General features: G+C 39.6%; 1 protein-coding gene across 6 annotated transcripts in view; it reads right to left on the minus strand.

Moving 5' to 3' along the window:
• Positions 1–20771, minus strand: part of dmd (dystrophin) — a 481347-nt gene extending 460576 nt beyond the window's left edge. For all 6 annotated transcript variants that reach the window (XM_042077917.1, XM_042077916.1, XM_042077914.1 and 3 more), the window contains exon 1: positions 20569–20771. In XM_042077917.1, coding sequence (XP_041933851.1) covers positions 20569–20647 — 79 coding nt within the window. In that variant the 5' untranslated portion in view covers positions 20648–20771. The remainder of the gene's footprint in view (positions 1–20568) is intronic.
• Between the last annotated feature and the right edge of the window lie 1408 nt (positions 20772–22179).

Genomic DNA, 22179 nt, shown 5'->3' on the forward strand with positions numbered 1-22179 from the left:
CTATTTACAAGACTGCAACACGATTCCTTTAAACCCATCGTACAATAGATAAACAGGAACTGAAAATTATAAAAGTCGTATTTTCGTGTTTCTGCAGCATTGTTTCATGCGTGACATTCTTAACCGATATAGAGTTGTTCTGTCACGTGGAAGAGCCAACTAAATATGTATAAGAAATGACAAATATTATAAGAATAACAAATAATTATAGGCTACAGCTGTCGCCTACTTTGCCCCTTCCTGTTTGGTGGAGAGAGGTCACTATTGTTTTTTATAGTTCACGTCACTATTTGCATGAGCCACGACTAGAAAGACTTGCGATAATATAAAACATGTTTGATATTGTCGTAACGGCAAAACTAGAAAAGGACTAACTCCGACTGACTTAAAACCGCTAAGATTGGCACCTTACACTTAACGATCTAGTTGACGGGAGTGCGCCACGATTCCAGTACAACTCCCATGATTTCTGTCCGACTTTGGAAATGTAGTCGCCGACTGTGAAAACAGACCAAAATCGTACAATGTAAGGCCGCCATTAGCTGGGTAAACCAGGTGAAGGTATGTTTTCGCAAGATTTGTTGGTCTAGCAGGTCAACCATCATACGGTGGTCAAACAAGCTGGTTAACAAGCTGGCAGTGTTGTAGTCAAGTCACTATGCCCCGAGTCCAGGTTCGAGTCCCCAGTGTTCAAGTCCAAGTCAAGTTCAAGTCATTAAAAAAAAATTCCAAGTCAAGTACGAGTCGAGTCCACTACTCATCCGAGTCAAGTCCGAGTCAAGTCACTATTGATCCACGTCGAGTCCGAGTCGAGTCCCTATTGATCAAGTCGAGTCCAGGTCCAGCACTTAAGTAAGCATAGCCTACATGTCGTTCCATTTTTTCCCATTGCAGATGAAATCCTTAAAAGCAAAACGGACAATCTTCTGTCTCCATGCAGGGGTGCCATCACTTGTGAAAGTAGTATTGCCAAATTTCTTGCCAAACCCAATGTGTTGTATTTATTATATCGGAGAGAATACCATACCATAGCCATACCATAACCTATAGGCCTACTCATAATAGATGAGCAATCCACATCCCAATCACACAGGCCATTAAGTCACATTATGCTGTAACTGACTGCTGACAATTGTACTCTGTAGGCAGTGTTGTAGAAGTTCATACTTCACAAGAGCTAGATGGACGTTGGAGTATGCCTATTTTGTAAGAGGTAGTGTGGATCATAAAAGGGCCTCCCCCAGGCATTTTTTTTTTTTTAAATTCTGGCTGTTAAATAGACTAAACAATTTTAGCGCAGTTTGGGAGGGACAGAAACAGAGCAGGGTCCGTCTTGGTAGCTTCTTTCTGACTCCCGTGACGTGAACACTGGCTACCTGCAACTGCATAATGTTATCACTTCACTGACACTATGGAGACATATTTCACGCCAACAATGGAGATGAAAACTAGCTTTTGGTTAACGGAGATGCAGATCATATGCCTAATTAATTTATTTGCGCAACAGGCCACATTCTATGTTCATTTCAGCGAGATGAGTGAAATAAATGTTTTTTTAAGCTGCCATCGCCATACCGACATAGGCTACTATTTGCTACGATATTCATCTGTTAGAAATAGAACAAGTTGCTATTTCCTTTTTTTTCGTGCAGTGGATTAGGCTATCAAATCGCTCGTTTGAACAGTAACAGTAATCAACTTCATTCATGGTTTTAAATATAGTTGTTTCTGGCCTACCCACGAGAGGTTCAGTTTGTCAGTTTCACTTGCGCAGACACTTAGGCCTACATTGACACTCTACTAGGCAATTTAATGTTATGCTTCTATATTAAGACACCAAAATTAAGAAGTATGCTATATCTTGATCGGGAAAACTTTTAGTTTATTTTTCTTTTGATCCGATAATAGCCTGCTGCAAATTAACAGACAGAAGCACGGCAGGGCACACCCCAAATGAAAATGAATTAATGGAACCTCACTTCTCACGTCAGTCAGGAAAAACACTGTTCACCATGTCACGATGATCAGCTATCCAGCAGCTGTGTGTGATGTTTAGCCTAGGTTGAGTGTAATCTTAGGTAATGTCATGTTAATTATGGGAACTAATATTGCCTGGCAATACTACATTGACATGGCGGCGGCCATGTCTCCAGGCATTTTGGTGTTAAAGTTAACTTTAGTTTGCTTTGCATGTGAACAAGCAGTAGCCTAACATTCCCTTGCACTAAAATTATCATTAGGCTACACATAATTTAGATATTAAAATCATATAGCAAATTATAGCCTAATGACATACTACAATTATAGCCTTATGATATATTACAAAAAAAAGTCGAGTCATCGCGAGTGCGAATGCACGAGTCCGAGTTTGAGTCATTCAGTGCTCAAGTTCAAGTCAAGTCACGAGTCTCTAAATTTAGCTAATGACTCGGACTCGAGTTCGAGTCTCGGACTCAAGTACTACAACACTGCAAGCTGGTCAACCAGAATAATAGTAATAATAATAATAATAATAATAATAATAATAATAAGTTTTATTTGTATAGCACCTTTCATACACAGAATGTAGCTCAAAGTGCTTTACTTTTGAAGCATGTAACACAATAATAGTCATTCAGTCATTATCAATCACTTTTCTTCATTGCAGGGGCCGTTTATGATCCACTCAGCAACATATCAAAAATATAGAAAATAACATGTCATAAGACTGGCAGTCTTAACCCTTTAAGCTTAAAACACCCTTAAGCTTGTCAGGCTGTTTTTTTCAGCAGGGATGGACTGAAAATAGTAAAAATAGGCACTGATATTCTTTAAAATCTTGTTTTTCTGTAAATGTTGTCAGTCATTCTTAATCTTTTGTCAGTCATTCTTAATTGTTACACTGGCATGTTTAACTGTTGGTTGCAGTGTAATGTTACATTCCCTGCTGAAAAAAACAGCCTGACCAGCTTAAGTTGCTGGTTGACTAGCTTGTTAACCAGCTTGTTTGACCACGCGAAAACATACCTTCAGCTGGATTACCCATTTTATGATGGTAATTCAGTTGGTTTTTCTTGTCGTACCACCTCAAGCTGGTCATTTTAGCTGGTGTTGCTGGTCTACACTGCTGGTTTAACTGGCCATGCCAGCTTATGTTGGTCATTCTAGCAAACCAGCATGACCATCTTACACCAACAATGTCAAGCTTGACAGGCTGGTCACCAGCATGACCATCTTAAACCAGCTGTATCCCACACGACAGGCTGGTCACACCAGCATGACCAGCTTCCTCAGATGGTCACGCCAGCATATCCAACTGGTGGCCCAACCAGCTACACCAGCAAAGACCAGCAAGAGCTGAAGGAAAACCAGCAAAGACCAGCTAAAACCAGCTACCAGCATCAGCAGGGTTATGTGTAAGTTGTTAAGTATGTGGAATGAGATCGGGAGCTCGGTGAACTTGGCGACAGGTCAGACATTTTTTCGTTCTTAGGCCCACCGGGAAAATGTATTAAATATTGTTATGTAAATGCACAAGTTCTGCGCACTTTCAGTCAGAGATTAGGGCTTGCACTCTGCCTAAAACACGCACACATACCGTAAATCCTCAAATTATAGCCGGGATTCTATTTATAGCCGGGCCTCAGATTCTGACAAATAAAGGCTGGCCCCCAAATAGCCTACAAGCCGGGGTTATAATTGCTTACATTGTTTTGATTTAACTCAATGAAATAAAAGAGCTCTTCTTAATATTTTATATTGTTGGTTGGTTTAATACTGTTGTCAATGAAAAGTCGTTGTCCTACACTGGGTCTCCAACACGTCGCTCTCACGCGACCAGTCGCAATTGCCGCCCCCTTCTGAGCTTGCCAGAGGCTGAAGCAGTACTAGCCTACATTTAAACAGAATTGTTGCCGCAAGCCATTCCAGTTCACAAATTTAATAAAAAAGTCATTATTATTATGTCAAATCATACATAATTAAAAAAAAAAATAACTCTATTTAGGCTACCGTAGGCCTACGCAATAAGGTTTCCATTACAGCACAGCACACGTTCAATGAATGAAAGAAAGCGGATGTCTTGTCTCGCAATAAACAGCGGGTGGAAATCCCGATACTCTTTCAACTACATGAAACTTAATAGTGAACCATCAAATACCCCCCAGATTTCAGTGCCCATCAGTCCCAACATTTATTTAGCAATATAATCAAACAGTCCAAAAGTAAATTAAATCCCAAAGCAAACCAAATATCTTCTGGTTTTGATAGCCTACTGGTATGCCGCTCCAAACAAAACGCATGTCTCACAATACAATGCACGTAAGAAATAAAGGCCTGCCTCGAATACAAGCCTGCCCAAAATAAAGGCCTGTGCTTTATGCAGCCTTAGTAAATAAAAGACCGTGGCCATAATTTGAGGATGTCTGTCTCCTAAACATTCCTCACCCGTTATCCATACATGCATGAAAACATTTGAAAACAAAACTCAGCCATAGGTTATTTTGAGAATGATGACTTTCTCTTCAGTATTGTCCTAACTGTTAAAATGAGGCAGATATGACGATTGCAACAATGTTTACAGAGATACACTGAAAGGTTGGCTACAAAGATTATGCAGACTGTTACGATTGACTGACACACGTGTGCACGCACACACATCATCGAAATCATACCCCAGACGCTTTAGGCTATAGTCTTTCTACATGGGTTTAGTTAATGATCGGGCTATAATAAGACCACACTTTAATAGTGGTTGGTGTAAACCGGGACATTTTAGCGTCCCGACAGGCTCGGGACACGCAACTGAAATCGGGATGTCTGGTCATCTAGATTAAATGTCCATACTGGTTAAGAAAGGCATGTGAACAGTCTCTAAAATAAGGGTAGCTTCCTTAGTATAGCGTCGTTGAAAGTTCGCACGTTCTTTTAAACGTGAATCTTTTTTTCTCTCTCGCTCTCTCGGAGAGCCTTGCCGAGCATTTGCTCTGCTGCCGGTGTGTGCCTCGACATCGCCCAAAATGCTTGATTGCATTGCATTCTCCACATTTCTAGCTAGATTTTTATGTACCACATCAGTACTTTGCCTTTGTTAACACCCGGCTCGCTTCAGCTCAGCATTCACTCCTTTGTCTTCATTAACATTTCCGGTAGAATTCTCAGTCTTTTTGGCTTCTATGTCAAATCAAGTCAAATCAATTTTATTTTTATAGCGTATTTAACATGCACAGAGTGCAACACAAAGTGCTCCACAAAACAAGACACATAACAAAAAGACAAAAGATGCCGGACGGAGCGGTATGGCAAGCCGATTGAGCATTTATTCTGATATCTTGATATCAGGCATAATTGTCATGTACATGTAAGCCATTTTTGTCAACTAGTTAACTAGTGAGCCATGTTTGTGTGAACTAGTTAACTAGTGAGGGCCAAAATATGCACACTAGTTAACTAGTGGGAGCCAAAAGGCTCACTAGTTAACAAGTCAACACATTTTAGCTTCACTAGTTAACTAGTGAGAGCCAGAAATGTCTACTAGTTAACTAGTAAAGGCCAAAATGCATACCAGTCAGCTAGTTGAAGGCTTTTGGGTCTCAAAAATGTGCACATGTTTACTAGTGAAGGCAAAACACATCACTAGTTAACTAGTTGCAGTAGGTCAATGTCTTACTAAATAAATGGCTTACTAGCTAGCTAGGTGTAGGCAGGCAGGTAGGCAGTAGGCTCACTAGTTAACTAGTTGATGCATCATTTGCCCAAACTAGTTAACTAGTGAGGTCATAAATGTATACTAGTAAAACACCCACTAGTGAACCGTTTTTGTCCACTAGTTAACTAGTGGAACAATTTAAGTCTCACTAGTTTGCATGTGTGGCAGTGAAGCAGCTCACTAGTTAACTAGTGCGTACAAGACACACACTAGTGGCTGTTTTTGGAGCTATCTAGTTCACTAGTAATGCAAAAGGTACTCTTACTAGTTAACTAGTGACAAATTGGCCTTCACTAGTTAACTAGTGAGCATATCTGCATTATAATGCTATTCACTAGCTTATAGAGGGCATTTTGAGCCTTACATGTTAGCTAGTGAGGACAAAACACTGTCCATAATGAACTAGCTGGAGAAAAATGCCCCTCACACTAAACTAGTGGAATTTGAATAAATACACAAACGGCTGGCATTTTGTGCAACTAGTTAACTAGTGGGACATAACATTGGCCACTAGTTAACTAGTGTGCAATGTCGCACTTGCATGCAAATGAAGAAGGCGGAACAAGGATTTTGATTGGTCCATTTAGGACTCAGAAACCTAGAAAACATGGCTGACTTTGTCCAGGCTGTTCTAAGAGCAAACTTTTATAAACTAAGATCGTTTGAGCATAAAAATATGTTTTGATAACATGTCTAGTGACAAAGTTGTGGTGTATTGCTGTAATCTTCGTTCAGTTAATGTCTACAATCTTTAGTTTTTCAGTTATTAGTCTGAAAATCGCAATAAAACTGGAGGCATTTGTATATGGTTGCCTAGCAACAAAACGTTTCAGTAGAATTTGCATAATAGCCGTTTCAGGCACTAGTTAACTAGTGAGCTGCTTCACTGCCACACATGCAAATTAGTGAGACTTCAATTGTTCCACTAGTTAACTAGTGGGCAAAAACGGTCAGCTTGTTTCTCTTTTTAGGTGCAACTAGTTAACTAGTGAACAAAATATACATGCCACTAGTTAACTAGTAAGGCCCACAACACCCTCACTAGTAAACTAGTGGGTATTTTGGCCTTTACATGTTAACAAGTGACCATTGGCATCTCACTAGTTAACTAGTGGGGCTGAAATGGCCTTCACTAGTTAACTAGTGGGCATTTTGGGGCACACTAGTAAACTAGTGACACTTTTTGCACCTCACTAGTTAACTAGTCGAATGGAAATTGCCATCACTAGTTCACTAGTGGGTGTTTTTGTGCACACTAGTAAACTAGTGACACTTTTTAGACCTCACTAGTTAACTAGTGGGCATTTGTATCTTCACTAGTTAACTAGTGAGCAGTTCTGCCTTCACTAGTTTACATGTAAGTGTCACATTGAAACCACTAGTTTACTAGTTAAAGTTCCTTTGGCCAGCATGTTAACTTGTGTGCCACATGCAAATGTTGTGGGTGGGATTTTGTGAAATTCTGCGCTGTGATTGGTTGTCATGTTCTATTTGGACATAGGGAGCCAATAGAAAGCCTCAATTTCCAGAGTTCTCCGCCTCCTAATTTTAATTCTGCGCCACTAGCTGACTAGTGTGAATTTAGGCTTCAACTAGTTTACTAGTATACATTTATGACCTCACTAGTTAACTAGTTTGGATAAAGGATGCATCAACTAGTTAACTAGTGAGCCTGCTGCCATCACCTAGCTAGCTAGTAAGCCATGTATGGTTCACTAGTTAACTAGTGACATTGACCTACTCCAACTAGTTAACTAGTGAGGAGTTTTGCCTTCACTAGTAAACATGTGCACATTTTTGGCTGTCACTAGTTAACTAGTGAGACCCAAAAGCCTTCAACTAGCTGACTGGTATGCATTTTGGCCTTTACTAGTTAACTAGTGGACATTTCTGGCTCTCACTAAACTAGTGAAGCTAATATGTGTTCACTAGTTAACTAGTAGGCTTTTTTGCTGTCACTAGTTAACTAGTGTGCACAAACATGGCTCACTAGTTCACCTGTTGACAAAAATGGCTTGCATGTTGGCCTGATATCAAGATATCAGAATAAATGCCCAAGCGGCTGGCCAAATTACATAGAAGTTAACAAATGGGAATTTGACATTCAGTAGTCAGCTAGTAAACATTTTTGTACTTTACTAGTTGACTAGTAAAATATAGAAGTCTTTAAACTAGTTAACTAGTGCACATTTCAGTGTCCACTAGTTAACTAGTGAACATGCTGAGCATTACTAGTTAACTAGTAAGATATGAAACATATGAACTAGTTAACTAGAGATAATTTGGGCCTTACTAGTTAACTAGTGAGCATTTTGGCTGTCACTAGTTAACTAGTTCACACAGAAATGGCTCACTAGTTAACTAGTGGACAGAAATGGCTTGCATGTACATGACAATTATGCCTGATATCAAGATATCTGAATAAATGCTCAATCGGCTTGCCATAGAGCGGCGTAGTCGCCAGCATTCCCGCGACATCAAGACAAACAAACAAATGTACAAAATAACAATTGACGCACAAGACAAAAGATGCCTGATGGAGCGGCGTAATCGCCAGCATACCCGATACACCTTACGGTAGACATATAAGACAGACAACAAACAAAAATGAACAAGTAATAAAATAAATAAATAAGAAATTAAAATAAAGAAAAGTCTGTGTTAACTTAGTCCAACTCAGTCCAATGGCAATGACATGGCGCACAGCTGCGTCTTCGTTAGTAGGCCTACTTGTAGGCTGCAGTCTAGAGATCACTGGAAGCATAGAAGCTAACCGTCTGAAGTCATTGGCGATCCCGCAGATCAGCAACTCGGTGGACCCCCGACAGACAGCCTGATGCTCCGAGAGACTGCAGAGCTCCCCAACGTCAACGGTAGTTTTGAACGTTAGTAGCAGCTATGTGTCCAGTTACATAGTCTGTCTGTTCTTGGTCTTGGATGTGACTTAATAGCAGTGTGACATATAATATATACGCTTTTTTCCCTCTTCATGACGCATTTTTTGACTGATGCGACTTATTGTCCAGAAAATACGGTAAATGAATTACAGTTATAGGCTATTAGCTTATTGAGTTGAGGTCGCCTACACTGAGGGCCAGATGTACATACATTTGCGAACATATTGTTATCAGCGCCATGGACAAACCGCAGAAAGCGAACTCAGTGGATCTTCAGTTTAGGTGCTATTTATCAAACCTGCAGGTCATCGGGTAATCAGTGCCTTTCTCCGCCCCCTACCACAATTTGCAAGTGTTCACAACTGAACGGCATACTTCAATCACAAGCACAGTTAACTGATGACAACATTAAAATAATCAAACATTTAGTGATCATCTAAGTGTGCCGGTAAATTGAAATTCCTGTATCACAGGACAAGGCATTTAGATTTTTCTATCAAGAAATTACTGGTTGTATCACTGATTCAATGTCATTTTGATTATGCATGTTCTGCCTGGTACTGTGGGTTATCAGTTAAACTTAAAAAAAGACTGCAAGTGATTCAAAATGATGTTATCCGCTACCTATTAAATGCACCACCCCCCCTGACTCATATTGCTAGAGATGCCTTTAAAAGGGTAGGACTGCTGCCAGTACATGTTAGAGTTGAGCAGTTAAAATTGAATCATATGTTTAATGTCATAAATGGCTCTGCTCCCAAATATTTACACACTCGTACAGAAATGGTTCATACACAGCATAATCACAATACTAGGGCCAGTTTCCGTTCTTGTAAAGTGCCCAGAGTCAACAATGCAACCAGAAGTGCTTTTTTCTATAGATCTTGTGGAATAATCTGCCCTTTCCCCTCAAATTTCTAAATACCAGAGGGTTTTTTCTAGACATCAGGTAAAGGCTTTTTTATGGAATAGAGTAACAGCTCTTTTTAAATTAGAGTAGATGGATTATTTTATGTGAATAGTGATTCTCTGATTTTAAAATGCTCCTGAACCTTGGATGATTTGTATTAAATGTTATTGTCTTTGTCCTGCAATAGGTCTTATGTCATGTGTTAAATGGACCATGTTGGAAATAAGTGTTAACACTTTTAACATGTTATCCTTTGGATTATGTTGTCTGTCAAATCCAAAATAAATCAAATCAAATAAAAAAAAATCTCGATTATACTATTTTTGTGATTGTTTGGAGCCAAAATTGAAATTGAAATTTGATTAATTGCACAGCCCTAAATTCTTGCCATCATCCAAGGTTAGATTAAAACATACAAGTTACGAGTTACAAGGCATGTAGTCAGTCCAGGACTGCATGTGTTCACTTTGTCCCATGCCTTTTGGCAAATAGCCTACCCAAAAAATAGCAATTTTCAGACCTGAATATCTCCTATGAATGTCAACCCTTTTTCAAAATTCATTTCGGCACATGAAAGGGGCATCTGTGGACTTAATCAAAAGATGGCAGGTCTTAGGCACACTTCAGAGGTCTATTAACGAAAGCAAGACGGAGAGCATCATGATTGGACTGTTTCGCTAAATCAACCAATCCGTTTTCAGTGTGGGTGGGGTCTTTTCTCCGGAACCAAATTATTCAGTTCAGTGTATCTAGGAACAGGAGCATCATGGCAGAGGCAGAGTGCCCCAAAAAAGGAACATAAGACCCATTTCACATCAGACTACACAAAAGTATCTCATAAGGATAAAACAAACTGTTTATTTTCGCATATTGCGCGCTGCACTATTTGTAACAGTGATTTTAGCATTGCCCATGACCGGTTAAATGATTGCAAAAGACATGCTGAGGTGAGTTTAACAAGTGTCATTTCATGTGCAGGTTTCCCTGAACCAAACCGTTGAATAGGTGGTTAATTAAATAGGTGAGTTCAGGTTTCCATAAGACTCGGTAGTGTAGTGGATAAAGCTCCTGTCTGTGAATAGACTTTTGGGTGGCAGGTTCGAATCCCACTTAGGAAGAAACATTTTCGCAGTGATTTTTATTTTAATTTGCCCACTGATATTGATGTGTAACCCTTTGTAGGTAAAACCATGTGTTTGCACTCACATTTTATGTAGTCTGAAAAAATACAGGTCTATCCCTATGTAGGTAAGCACAGTTGCTGCAAAGTTGATTAGACTAACTTACAAAAGAACCCCTTGTGCGTTTCAGTTAACACAACCAAAATGTAAAGGTTGTTACACATTTGCAGTGTTTATTATATGATGCCGCTTTGTACACACAACGACAGCGTAAAGAGCGTATAAAACGGCATATTATACACCGCTCTTGAATAGTTTCAGTGCGGCGTTAAGCAGCGCAGTTTCACAGACTTTTTTTACTGCGCATTTCACGGAGTCGCCTCTAATCATGGAAAAAGCGCGTAAAAGCTGCAAAAACGTGCATAGTGGCATCGTTGGCTTGACATAGTACAAACATTCGCCTCTGTCACAAACACATCTGACACTGAGGGCTATATTTTAACTGTCTGAAACGGAAGTGTCTTTGCGCAAAACGCAAGTCACTTTGTGGGCGGATCTTGGGTGCTGATGCTATTTTACCGGCGGGATATTAGGCGAGTTTGACTTGCGGCAGATCTGTGCAGTTGCCTTCCACGAGCTGCACGAGCTGAAACACGCCCTCATGACGTCAGTTCAAAGACGTGATAGGGCCATTTGGAAGGAATCCCCTCATGACCATTTTGATGGGAGTCTCATGCTGCTTCCTTATGTTGGAATATGCGAAAATAAACAGAAATCGAAGGGATACCTGAAGGGATTTCTGTTTATTTTCATCCCAGTATGCATTGTGTTCAACCCAGCATGCATCACATCAAGTCAGATCTGCACAGATCTGCCGCAAGTCGAACTCGCCTATTCCCTTTAACAACAGGCACGCTTGTTCCATGGCTGATTGCTATTATGGTGGCGTATTTGCCAGGCGCAGCCAGGAGCGTTCACAGCGCTATAATTTTACTGTTCATTTAGGAACTGTCAGCTATTGATTTTTCCTCTTGACAAAATGTAATACAGAATTGTCATAAAGACATACTTTCCGATGTTTTGGGATCACTCTCACTGAATCACGAGATTATGAATGCATGGTGATATTTTGCTATGTACAATGTAATCTAACATTACCTCTCTATAGACAATGCATATCTTCTGTCAGTTAATCTCTTCTCTCCCGTGCTGCCGCTGGGGCATTTGGGTTAAATGGCATCGGCATGCAATTCAACATCACGTCTCCTTAAGTCATCTAATATTTCCTAATTTATGTCATCAACACATCCGTGATTCGTGAAAATGTGTACGCTAGATGTATGCCTATTTTTTCACATCTTAATGGACATCACACTGATTTTCCTCGAGTGGTAATATTTTTCTTTGAAATTATGTATGGTTTACCGAAATGGGAACTACGTTGTATAGATGAGTGGAGCGAAGTGTGCCTTGCGCAGCACAGGCGGCCTGTGAGAAACAGTTTCCAAGTTGACCTAACTTTCAACTCTGCACAGTATCCCATTAACTGCATGACAGTTGGCTATTTACAATATTTTCTGTTAAGTAGAGTTTGTAAACACTTTATCATCAACTTAGTGCTCGCACAACATTTGTTTGAGCAGGAGAGAGAATAACAATAAATGGGTGCAGCAACTACAGAAATTGTAGCCATACTTGCTGCTTTCTTGTACAATTTGCTGGTTAACAGCACATAAAAGCTGATTTAAGCTAATTCACTAACTCAAGACTTTAAGGCCATCATGGATATAAAACATTTTTTGAAAATAACGAATGTATGGAGGGAACATAACAGAGCTTGGAGTTATTTCAGATGGGCTACAACACGGTAGGCAAAATTGTGTAGCGCAGCTGGAATAATGCTTAGGCTGATGTTAAAGCGCACGCGATGTTTAAAGCCATACACAACGTAACTTGGAACAAAACTAAAGGTAACTTTAGCCTTTATAGGGCTGTAAAAAATGTCCAAATTAATAGGTCATAATTAGGCGTTGTTGTTGTAAAGATATTGCATGTAGATGTTGTACTATATAGGCTACTAATTTTTTAGGTCACCAATGCACGAACAAAACCGGGAAATAGACAAATATTATCAAGGCTTTGAATGTTTCCGCCTGTGCACGGGGGTGTCTGTAGATTGGTGTGCAATGCATTAATTCATGCAGGCCTGTGGTCATGCATGCGCCCTTAAAATAGCATCTGCATTTGCGCCACAGACTTTAGACCAGGGAGTTCCTGGTCTGTGGCGGAATTGTTTTCTGAAACTGCAAAATATCAACAGTGAACGTTTGCGCCGGAACACGCCCCGTCTTTTCGCTGAACCGCCCTGGTGGGCGCAATCGAATTCCCTAATTTACAGGCACGTACCTATGGAGGGAAAATTCCAATATGCGCTGACTGCAAAATAGGAAAGACAAAAGCGCGAGTATACAAAGTCAATTGCGCTGGGACGCACGATAGATCCCTGAGACCACTAGGGGAGTGCCCATATACTTTTGCATTGGCAGTGAATAAATCAACAATACAGCACAGCAGAGTTTACTGAGTGTGCAGTGACACACAGAAAATCATTGGCATAGTGAGCCTTTCGTCCGCATTTTGCAATGAAGCAAACAGTCTTTCAGTGTGTGAAATACTATCTATAGTTTCAGCATGTTGATGTGGGCGCTTCTCGTCCACACACCGCTGGCTGTTTATTCCTCATACATGGCTCCCGAGCTGTGGAGAGAAGGTGTGGTAATTACGCATCTGATGAGTAGACCCAGCAGTCTTAGGCATTGTGTACACTGACTATGCATCATTTCTTGAAACTGGGCTATGCATGCCCCTTATATCCGCCTGTCTTTTGGATGGTAGCTTGGCTATCATTTGTCTGGAGTCTAGGTTGAGGCCAGCGAAAGCCAGCTATTGGGTAAGCGTGAGTGCGTATTTTTCCCAGTTCACTTGTAAGCTGAAAAGACGAAGTGTGGTCGTTAGGTGCTGTTTTAGAATTGTTGGAGATTATGCTATCAGCATCCAACCATTCAAAAAATGTAATATGCAGCTGCTGTCCTATTTCAGGGGGGCTAGAGCTTTGAGAATGTTCAGTTAAAAAATAATTCACAGGGGGACTGTGAACTCCCACACCTTTCCCTCAACTGCAAAACCAAGATACTTTCCGGGTGTGAGTTTGGCAGCGTATTTTGCCGACAGTGCATGCACACTGTGACCAGAGCGAGGTCAGACGCACAAAGAGGAGTCAGGCCGAAGTTACTTAATAAAAGATAGATAGATAGATCAGAATTTAACACTGGTTGTATGTGATTGGTTTATTCACATATTGACGTAGCTTCCCGCTACCTATATTGCAGCCAAACTCAGGTCCTTTGTGTTTCTGTCTGGGCGTTATTCCAAATTTGAAGAATGCATCTTTCTAGTAGTACTGATTTAACTTTATTCAAGTAAAAGTAACAAAGTACAGGCTTAAACTACTTAAGCTACTTAAAGTAAAAGTAGTCTTGTGTACAGGCTTAAACTACTTAAGCTACTTAAAGTAAAAGTAGTCTTGTGAATGACAACCATTTTTTATGCAACGGTACCTGGACCACACAAATGTTACTAGAGTGCAAGAGTGCCAGTCTCTCTTTTTAAATCTTCCCATAACCTGTTGGGCCATTTCTAGGCTTTCCCTCCCAACATTGCACTGCCTACTTCAGAGGGCAGTGTGTTATTTTGGCCTACCATCAAATGCTGACCACATTTCAGCCCTCTAGGTCACTTGATATGATTTTAGAAACACAACTGAGCCCTAGCACCAGGTCTTGCAAAGCTGTGTGCAAAAGTAGATCAATATAGAATGAAAAATGAGTACTTTAGACCATTATTTGCCAAGGTATGCTCATGCATTTTGTAATGCCCTATGTAAACTCCCCATAGGACTTTTGGTTACCCAAAATGCATACTGACAATAAAAGTATGCATTTCTGAGGTTTCTTGTAGACTATTTGGATTGTATGTCAGGTTCTGATATAGAATGGAATGGAATATGCAAAATGGAACAAAAATGTTCTACACAAAATGAAATAATTACACACTATTGATTGAATTGACATTGTTGTTTATTATTGCTATTCACCTTATTATACATTATATTATACTCATTATTATACATTCTAATCTGTTCCCTGTTATATTTTAAATATTATGTTGTTTTTGTATTTGTGTGTCGCTTTGGACAAAGGCGTCTGCAAAATCCCATAACCATAACCATAACATCTGCACAACTAATATTGGATAAAACAACATGAATATTTAATTCCTATGGATTCCTGTGAATATTTCAAGACCAGGAATGAAGTGGTAAAATAAGAGGTGGGTAAACTATGAATTCTCTGATCAGGTGGTAAGGTGGACTGCCCCATGCTGTATCAGAGGTTTAGAAAAGGCATTCAGAACATGTTTGATGATGGTGGAGGTTATTGTCCAATGTTTATAACAATACAAGTGGCATTAAATGGTTCATAGAGTGTTGATATTGTTATTGTGGAGTGTGATTTTTAAATGTTAACAGTTGTAATTGGTGAATAAAATCTTTTGAGAGGTGGATAAACTATTTCTGAAACTAGATGTACCGCATAGCGGTACAAAATATGACCGCCGCTCAGTCCTGTACATCCGTTCCGCGAAAATAAATCACACTTCAATTTGTCTCCATATTTTACTCCATCCCCCACTCTTGAAACTTTTGTGTATGCTTGTTTGGCATGCCTGAGTGTGTGTGTGCGGCTGCACAGAAAGTACCCTACTGGTGCTGAAAAGGTGAATAGATTGTAGAATAGCCAAAGAAGATGTAGAATTGTTATAAAACCTTTAAAATCTCTAAACAATCACAAGTAGGGCAGTTCATCACAGTTCATCCATTGCAACTGGATTGATGAAAGGTCACTTACACCTGTAGGCTACATTGTATTTGGGAAAAGCAAAAGGTATCAGCATAATGTTATTTATTTATTTATTTATTTTTTATGTATTTTTAAACAAAAACATCTCTGTCAGTTCCATGCCGTTTTCAACAGCTATCAAAAACAAAGGTCATTTTTGGATGGATGGATTTTTTGTGAATGTTTCTTCTTCTACATAAGATTTTAGTCATCTTTAGTTCATGTAATACTTTATTGTCAATGCACAAATTAAGTAACAGTAGTCTGAAACGTTATTGTTAATGCACAAATTAAGTAACAGTAGCCTAGTCTGAAACGAAATGCTGTTTTACATCTAACCAGTGGTGCAAATAACTGACATGTCCAAATGGGCCTTGATGAAATGCGTCGCTAGACTGTTCATACACATTTTAACGGGCCAAAGTTGAAGAGCTTTTGTCCGTTATTGTTCTTGCAAATATAGGCTGATTCATGTTCCCTTGCATTGTGTAACTGAGGTCCATGGCTAGTCTGGCTTTCATCAGACCAAGCTCAATCTTTTAAGAAATCAAAACATAAATAGCGGGCAGATCAGGCTGGGTTCACCCAGCCTAGTCCATAGGCACCCGATATTGTTTAATTTTCCGATTGAGATATACACGCTCTGGCTATTCTAAATGCAAAAATGCATCAGAGAGTTATGACAAAACGGTAACTAACAAACTAGATCCTAATAGAAAGCTGTTAGCTTCCCTAAGCTACAGGTAGGATTATAAGGTAGGCCTATTTACAACATAAATTGTCAATAGGCTATGCTGGCGACACAAATAAAATCTCCTTTGGAAACCAATGGCTTACGCCTTACAGTATCAAGCGGACTTAAACTGTCATATCGTGGCGAAAAGTTGTAATAACATTCACGCAGCTCCATGAGTCAAGGAAAGCGCGAATGAAGTAGCCACTTCTAAATGGGACCCACTACACAGTAGCTTAAGGTGTTTTGCTAAAGCAGCCATAATGAAATGAAGGTGTCATTGTTTGGATACTTCACACACACGTGCTTTTTAATTTCACAGACTACAACTACCAAGCTGGAATCAAAGCACATCGATTCCCCTCTCACACCCTGCACGCACTTAAAACAAAATAAACAGGCGTCTCAGTCTCACGCATGTATAGGCAAAACTGTATCAGACCGGTGAAACGTTGGTAAATCTTCCATTGCACAGAATGATTTTGTAGCACGTGCAATAAATGACAGTCGAAAGATACAAACAGTGCTGCTATACATTTGCTTGGTATAACCGCATTTATAGTTTTCTACAAATGCAATAAATCAAATGCCTCCATCACTCAACCAACGCTAACGGTAACATTACCTAGGTCCTTATTGATATTACAAGATTAACGTACCTGCAGTAAAAACCAAGCATGTCCGATAAACATCCTCAGATTTATTTCGGCTTCAAGAAGAAATGGGAATTACACTTCATGTGAACATCGTCCTATCCTTATTAGATGTTCGCTGCGGTAAATTACAGTCCTTGTATGAAGCGTCCATTGTTTTTTTCCAACCCACTTTTAACTTTTAACAAAATTACGTCTCACTGCAACGATGCGCCATCTAGTCGACAAACGACTACTTCTCGCCAATACTGAAAATGCAGCCATGATGATGATGATGAATATTTATTTTGGCTTTCTTTTAATCCTACTGATTTTCATTTTTTACCGGGGGGGGGGCAAATCACAAATGAGTGATTATGAGCCAGGTTGATGTGGGCCCTTGAGACCAACATACCATAAAAGATTCACAGAGAACTGTGTCTGCCCTACCCTCCTTTCGGGGGGTCCAGTCCAGCGGGGGGGCTGCAGATGAAAACGAAAAATGACGGTTCCATGCTATCCATGTGGGGGTGCATGCCCACCAAGTTTTGTGTACCCCGGTCTTTCAGTGTCCCGGGAATCCTTGTTGGTGTACGTCACTAAATGTACACATAAATTATTTTATTGTAAGGCCCCCCATGAACGAAAGTACACAAAACTTGGCATGCATTCAGAGGGTGTCATAATGATCCTACACTTTTAATTTCGTGCAGTTTTGACCTTGTCAGCCAGAGATATTGAGATGAAAACACCTAATTTTTTGCTTTTTAATTTTTAACTAGGTGGCGCTATACATGAAATAAGTGGTAATGGGATGGGTTGACATGCCCCCTTAAGACCAACATACAAAAAAAAGGTGGACCTCCTAGGCCCTACGGTTCTCGAGATATTCACAGAAAACTGTCTCCGGCCACCTACAGGCCAGTTGGTGTATAGTAACATAAATTAATTTATTGTGTGGCCCCCCATGAACGGAATTCCACAAAACTTGGCGTGCATACAGAGGGTGTCATAATGATCCTACACTTCCAATTTCGTGCAGTTTTGACTATGTTAGGTCACAGATACCTTCAATTACACCACCTCATTTTTACTTTTTTGTGTTTAACTAGGTGGCGCTATAGATGAAATGAGTGGTTATGGAATGGGTTGACATGGCCCCTTGAGATCAACATACAAAAAAAAAATGGTCCTCCTAAACCCTACGGTTTTCGAGATATTCACAGAAAACTGTGTCTGCCCTACCCTCCTTTCGGGGGGTCCAATTCAGCGGGGGGGCTACAGATCAAAACGAAAAACGATGGTTCCATGCTATCCATGTGGGGTTACATGTCCACCAAGTTTCGTGTACCCCGGTCTTTCAGTGTCCCGGGAATCATTGACGGAAATTTGGGCATGCGAAAAAGAAAAAAAAAAAAAAAAAGAAAAGAAAAAGAAAAAAAAAAAAAAATCTGACTAAACCTATATGACCGCCGCTTCGCTGCGCGGCGGTCATAATTAGGTGGGTAAACCGCGTTTACAGTACTTACGTTTAGCCTCCACTACATCCCTGTTCAAGACCCAATGCTGCATCTACTTATTGCTAAGCAGCTAGAAGTTAGGGAAGCACCAACGGCGAGGAGAAGAGGAGGGCATTTTCGACTAAATTTAATTGAGACATACTACTACGTGCTAACGTTAACGTTACTGCCATCAAGCAGCAATGATTTGCCGCGAATGAATGCCGCCCAAATCTGTTGAGTCATCTTGTAGTGGTGCGTCAAGTGCAACGTATATTCCCATCCGCTATTGATGACGCAAAAAATAATAACGTTAACTCCACTGAAATTATTTGAAACTAAAGTAACGAGCCAGTTTTGTAAAATGTAAGGAGTAGAAAGTAGGCCTACCGATATTCGTTATAAAATGTAAGGAGTAAAATTAAAAAGTCGCCTCAAAAATAGATAGTTTAAGTAAAAATACAGTATCTGAAACAAATCTACTTGAATACAGTAACAAAGTATTTGTACTTCTTTACTTCCCATCTCTGAAGATGGGTCTGAGATCCCATTCCTTCTTTGGGACAATTAAGTATCTGGCAACATGTGGTTACAACATGGTATTACAAAAACCGGCATAACATGAAGGTCATGAAACTTTGACATTGACTCATTCTTGACAAGACACACTAAATTAACATCTTCGAAGGTATGATTCAAATCAACTTGAAACACATAAAACTAACAAATGTCCCTTCCAGTGTATACTGGTACTTGTGTTATCAAGTTTCTTTGTTGATACTTTTGTACGGTTATCTGTATCGTTGTATCAACACTGTTTTAATGCTAACAAATCACCAACATACTTTTACAACATACATAGGCTATTAACAATATAATTACAAATAACCAGGAATAAAAACTAAAACAAACAAAAAAATTCTATTAACCATCATTACATAGCGAGGGGGCGCTGTGATGCAGCAGGCACCAGTACCATATGCGGGTCCGAGTGCCCACGGGGACCCAGGTTCGAATCCGACCTGCAGTCATTTCCCGATCCCACCCCATCTCTCTCTCCCACTTGCTTCCTGTCACTCTCTACTGTCCTGTCCAAATAAAGGCAAAAAAGCCCAAAAAATATACTTAAAAAAAAAAAAAAACTACAAAGAAAACAACCTCAAATGGGACGATTTGATTAAATAAGACTAACAGGCCTAATGTGAGCAAGGCACACTACAAACAAACCATGCAGTGGGAAAAGGCAGTGATGTCAATAATTGCTCATGACACAGGGTACAATCAAGCATAAATCCAGTTGAGTAATTAGTATCACCTTTTAACACGATAGGAGGTTTAGCAATGTTTTTAAGTTCACTGAAGTGGTGTAACTTGAAAGGAATTCAATTACTGAGAACTTCCTTGTCTGCTGACCCACCTTTGATTGCGTGTAAGATCATGGGCGTGGTATTAAATTGGCAAACTTATTTTGCATAGTAATTGAATTAGTATTAACAATTTTAAAATGCTCATGTAAAATTATAATGCCAAGAATTAGGAATATTGGAAAAAGAAAACATTCACAAGTTGCCATGATGACAGTTAGGCCTAAGCAAAAGAACCCAAAGTATTCCTATTTATTTATACACTTCCCTCAACAGATGTTTGTTACCATAAGTGGATTGACAGTCTATTTCAAAGTGCAATACAGAAATTGTGTGTGACAGGAATAAAATGTCTTCAGAAGTTGCGACCGACCAAACAAGGCATGTTGAGTTGAGTTCAGAATAAATAATTTGAGACAGAATGTGGCACAGAGAAAATAAAATAGCCTCCCCTATCCTAGACTATATCGGATTCCAGGTTCAACCTCGCCTTGCACATTGTCTAGCAAGCTATTTTAGAAACAACCAGAATCACATGTGCTTAACCACAAATCATACCATTTCCTCTTCAGAGTAGGATGTTAGTGCAAGTCAAACTTAGGCTACTGAAATATGACACAACAGCTGTTATATCCTGCCCATGGTAACCAGTAATAGATGGCTCAAGTATATTCCAGACAATTAAAATAATTTATCATCAAGACGCAATGGATCAAGAACAAGCAAGATCAGAAGCATGAAGTTAGTATAATTCAAGTGAAGACATACCTGTGCGAGTTTTAATAATATCCCCAAATTCATCATCTGGCATGTCACGCTGATCATCAAAGTGTACTGCCTCAGCCATAGTTGTTCCTTTCTAGTCCTATGATTCAGTACAACTGTGAGGAGTTCAAAGAAAAAGAACCAAAGAAAATGTTCACTGCTAGTCATCCGTTGCTGTAGAGGCAGAGTGGACTACACACCCAAAGGCATTATGCAGGCTCTGTGGTGGGGTGTTTGTATGTCACAACTTCCAGACACATTTGAACAGGTGATGGCATACACTTACCTCAAAATAGAATTCAGGGCCTGGACTGACAGGCAGCCTGGTATGCCACACTATTACAGACAGGAGTTGTAAGAAGAGAAAACTGCACAAGCAATCTACTGAACTTTGTCGAAAAATATGTTGTCTTGGCAAAAACTGTGAGAGAGATATTGGAAGTAAGTGTTGTGGATGCTTAAAATAAAGGCCAATGGGAGTTGGTAGGTTGGGAACATTATTTTTCAGAAGACTCAACTGCTTCTCCAAACCTTTGCTAACATTATAAAGTGAGGAACAACTCTTCATATAATGCAGTTTCACAATAATATTGAAATCATACTGCTGATTATGCATCAGCCAGAAATGCAAGAAAACCATATCAAGCAAAATCCTTCTGTTTTCATTCCAGTATTTGATATCTGTCTTTTCTTTCAGAGCACAGAGACTAATGCCCCTGTTGGTCTCTACAGTTGGGTGTCAGGTTTCTGGTACATGCCATTTTAAAAAAAAACTTTAATGACACTTCTGATCATTCTAACTTTAATTGTGAAACTAATATCCAAACCATACAAATGATCATCACCTGGAAATATTTTAAGAAAAAAAAATAAAACACTACTTCCAGTTGTTCCAGTCTTCACTATGGCTAGGAAGGACTTAGACCTTTTCCATTTTTTCCCTAACTGGACCATGTCCACTCCCACTACATCATACAATAGAGTAAATTACTGTGAGTGTGTAGAGTTTGAGATAGATAGATAGATAGATAGATAGATACTTCATTGATCCCCAGGGGAAATTCAAGGTCTCAGCAGCATACAGACAACACAAACACATTCTTTAACAGCAGAAAGAGTAATTAAAGTATATAATATAAAAACACAACTAAGCAATAAGGACAGTAGAAGATAAAGAATATGCTAAATATACTAAAATACAATAGTTATACTAACTAACACTTAATCTAAATCAATTCTAAAAACAGTATCCACATAGTTGTGATTAATCAATCAGAGGCGCTTGCAATGACTGAGGCAGGGACTGAGCCTGTGATTCTCTGTGCATAGTAAGGTAAGGTAAGGTGCTCTGTGTGAATGAGTGCAATGGTGATAGTGGTCATGGTGATAGTGCAAATGAGTAAGTCTAACAGTGCAACAATGCAGAAATAAAGTGAAGTAAAGTCTATATATCTATATATTTAACTATTTTAAGAAAAGGTATAAGTGTGGCCACAGTTCGGCTGTGGCATGGAGGGAGGGGTTATGCATATGTGCTAATATAGCACGCAAACAGTGAGGCAGAAAGACAGTGGTAAAAGTGGCTAGTGGACAGACAGTATCCAAACATGGAGG

Source organism: Alosa sapidissima, chromosome 22 (genome assembly GCF_018492685.1).
Source record: "Alosa sapidissima isolate fAloSap1 chromosome 22, fAloSap1.pri, whole genome shotgun sequence".
Lineage (NCBI taxonomy): Eukaryota > Metazoa > Chordata > Actinopteri > Clupeiformes > Clupeidae > Alosa > Alosa sapidissima.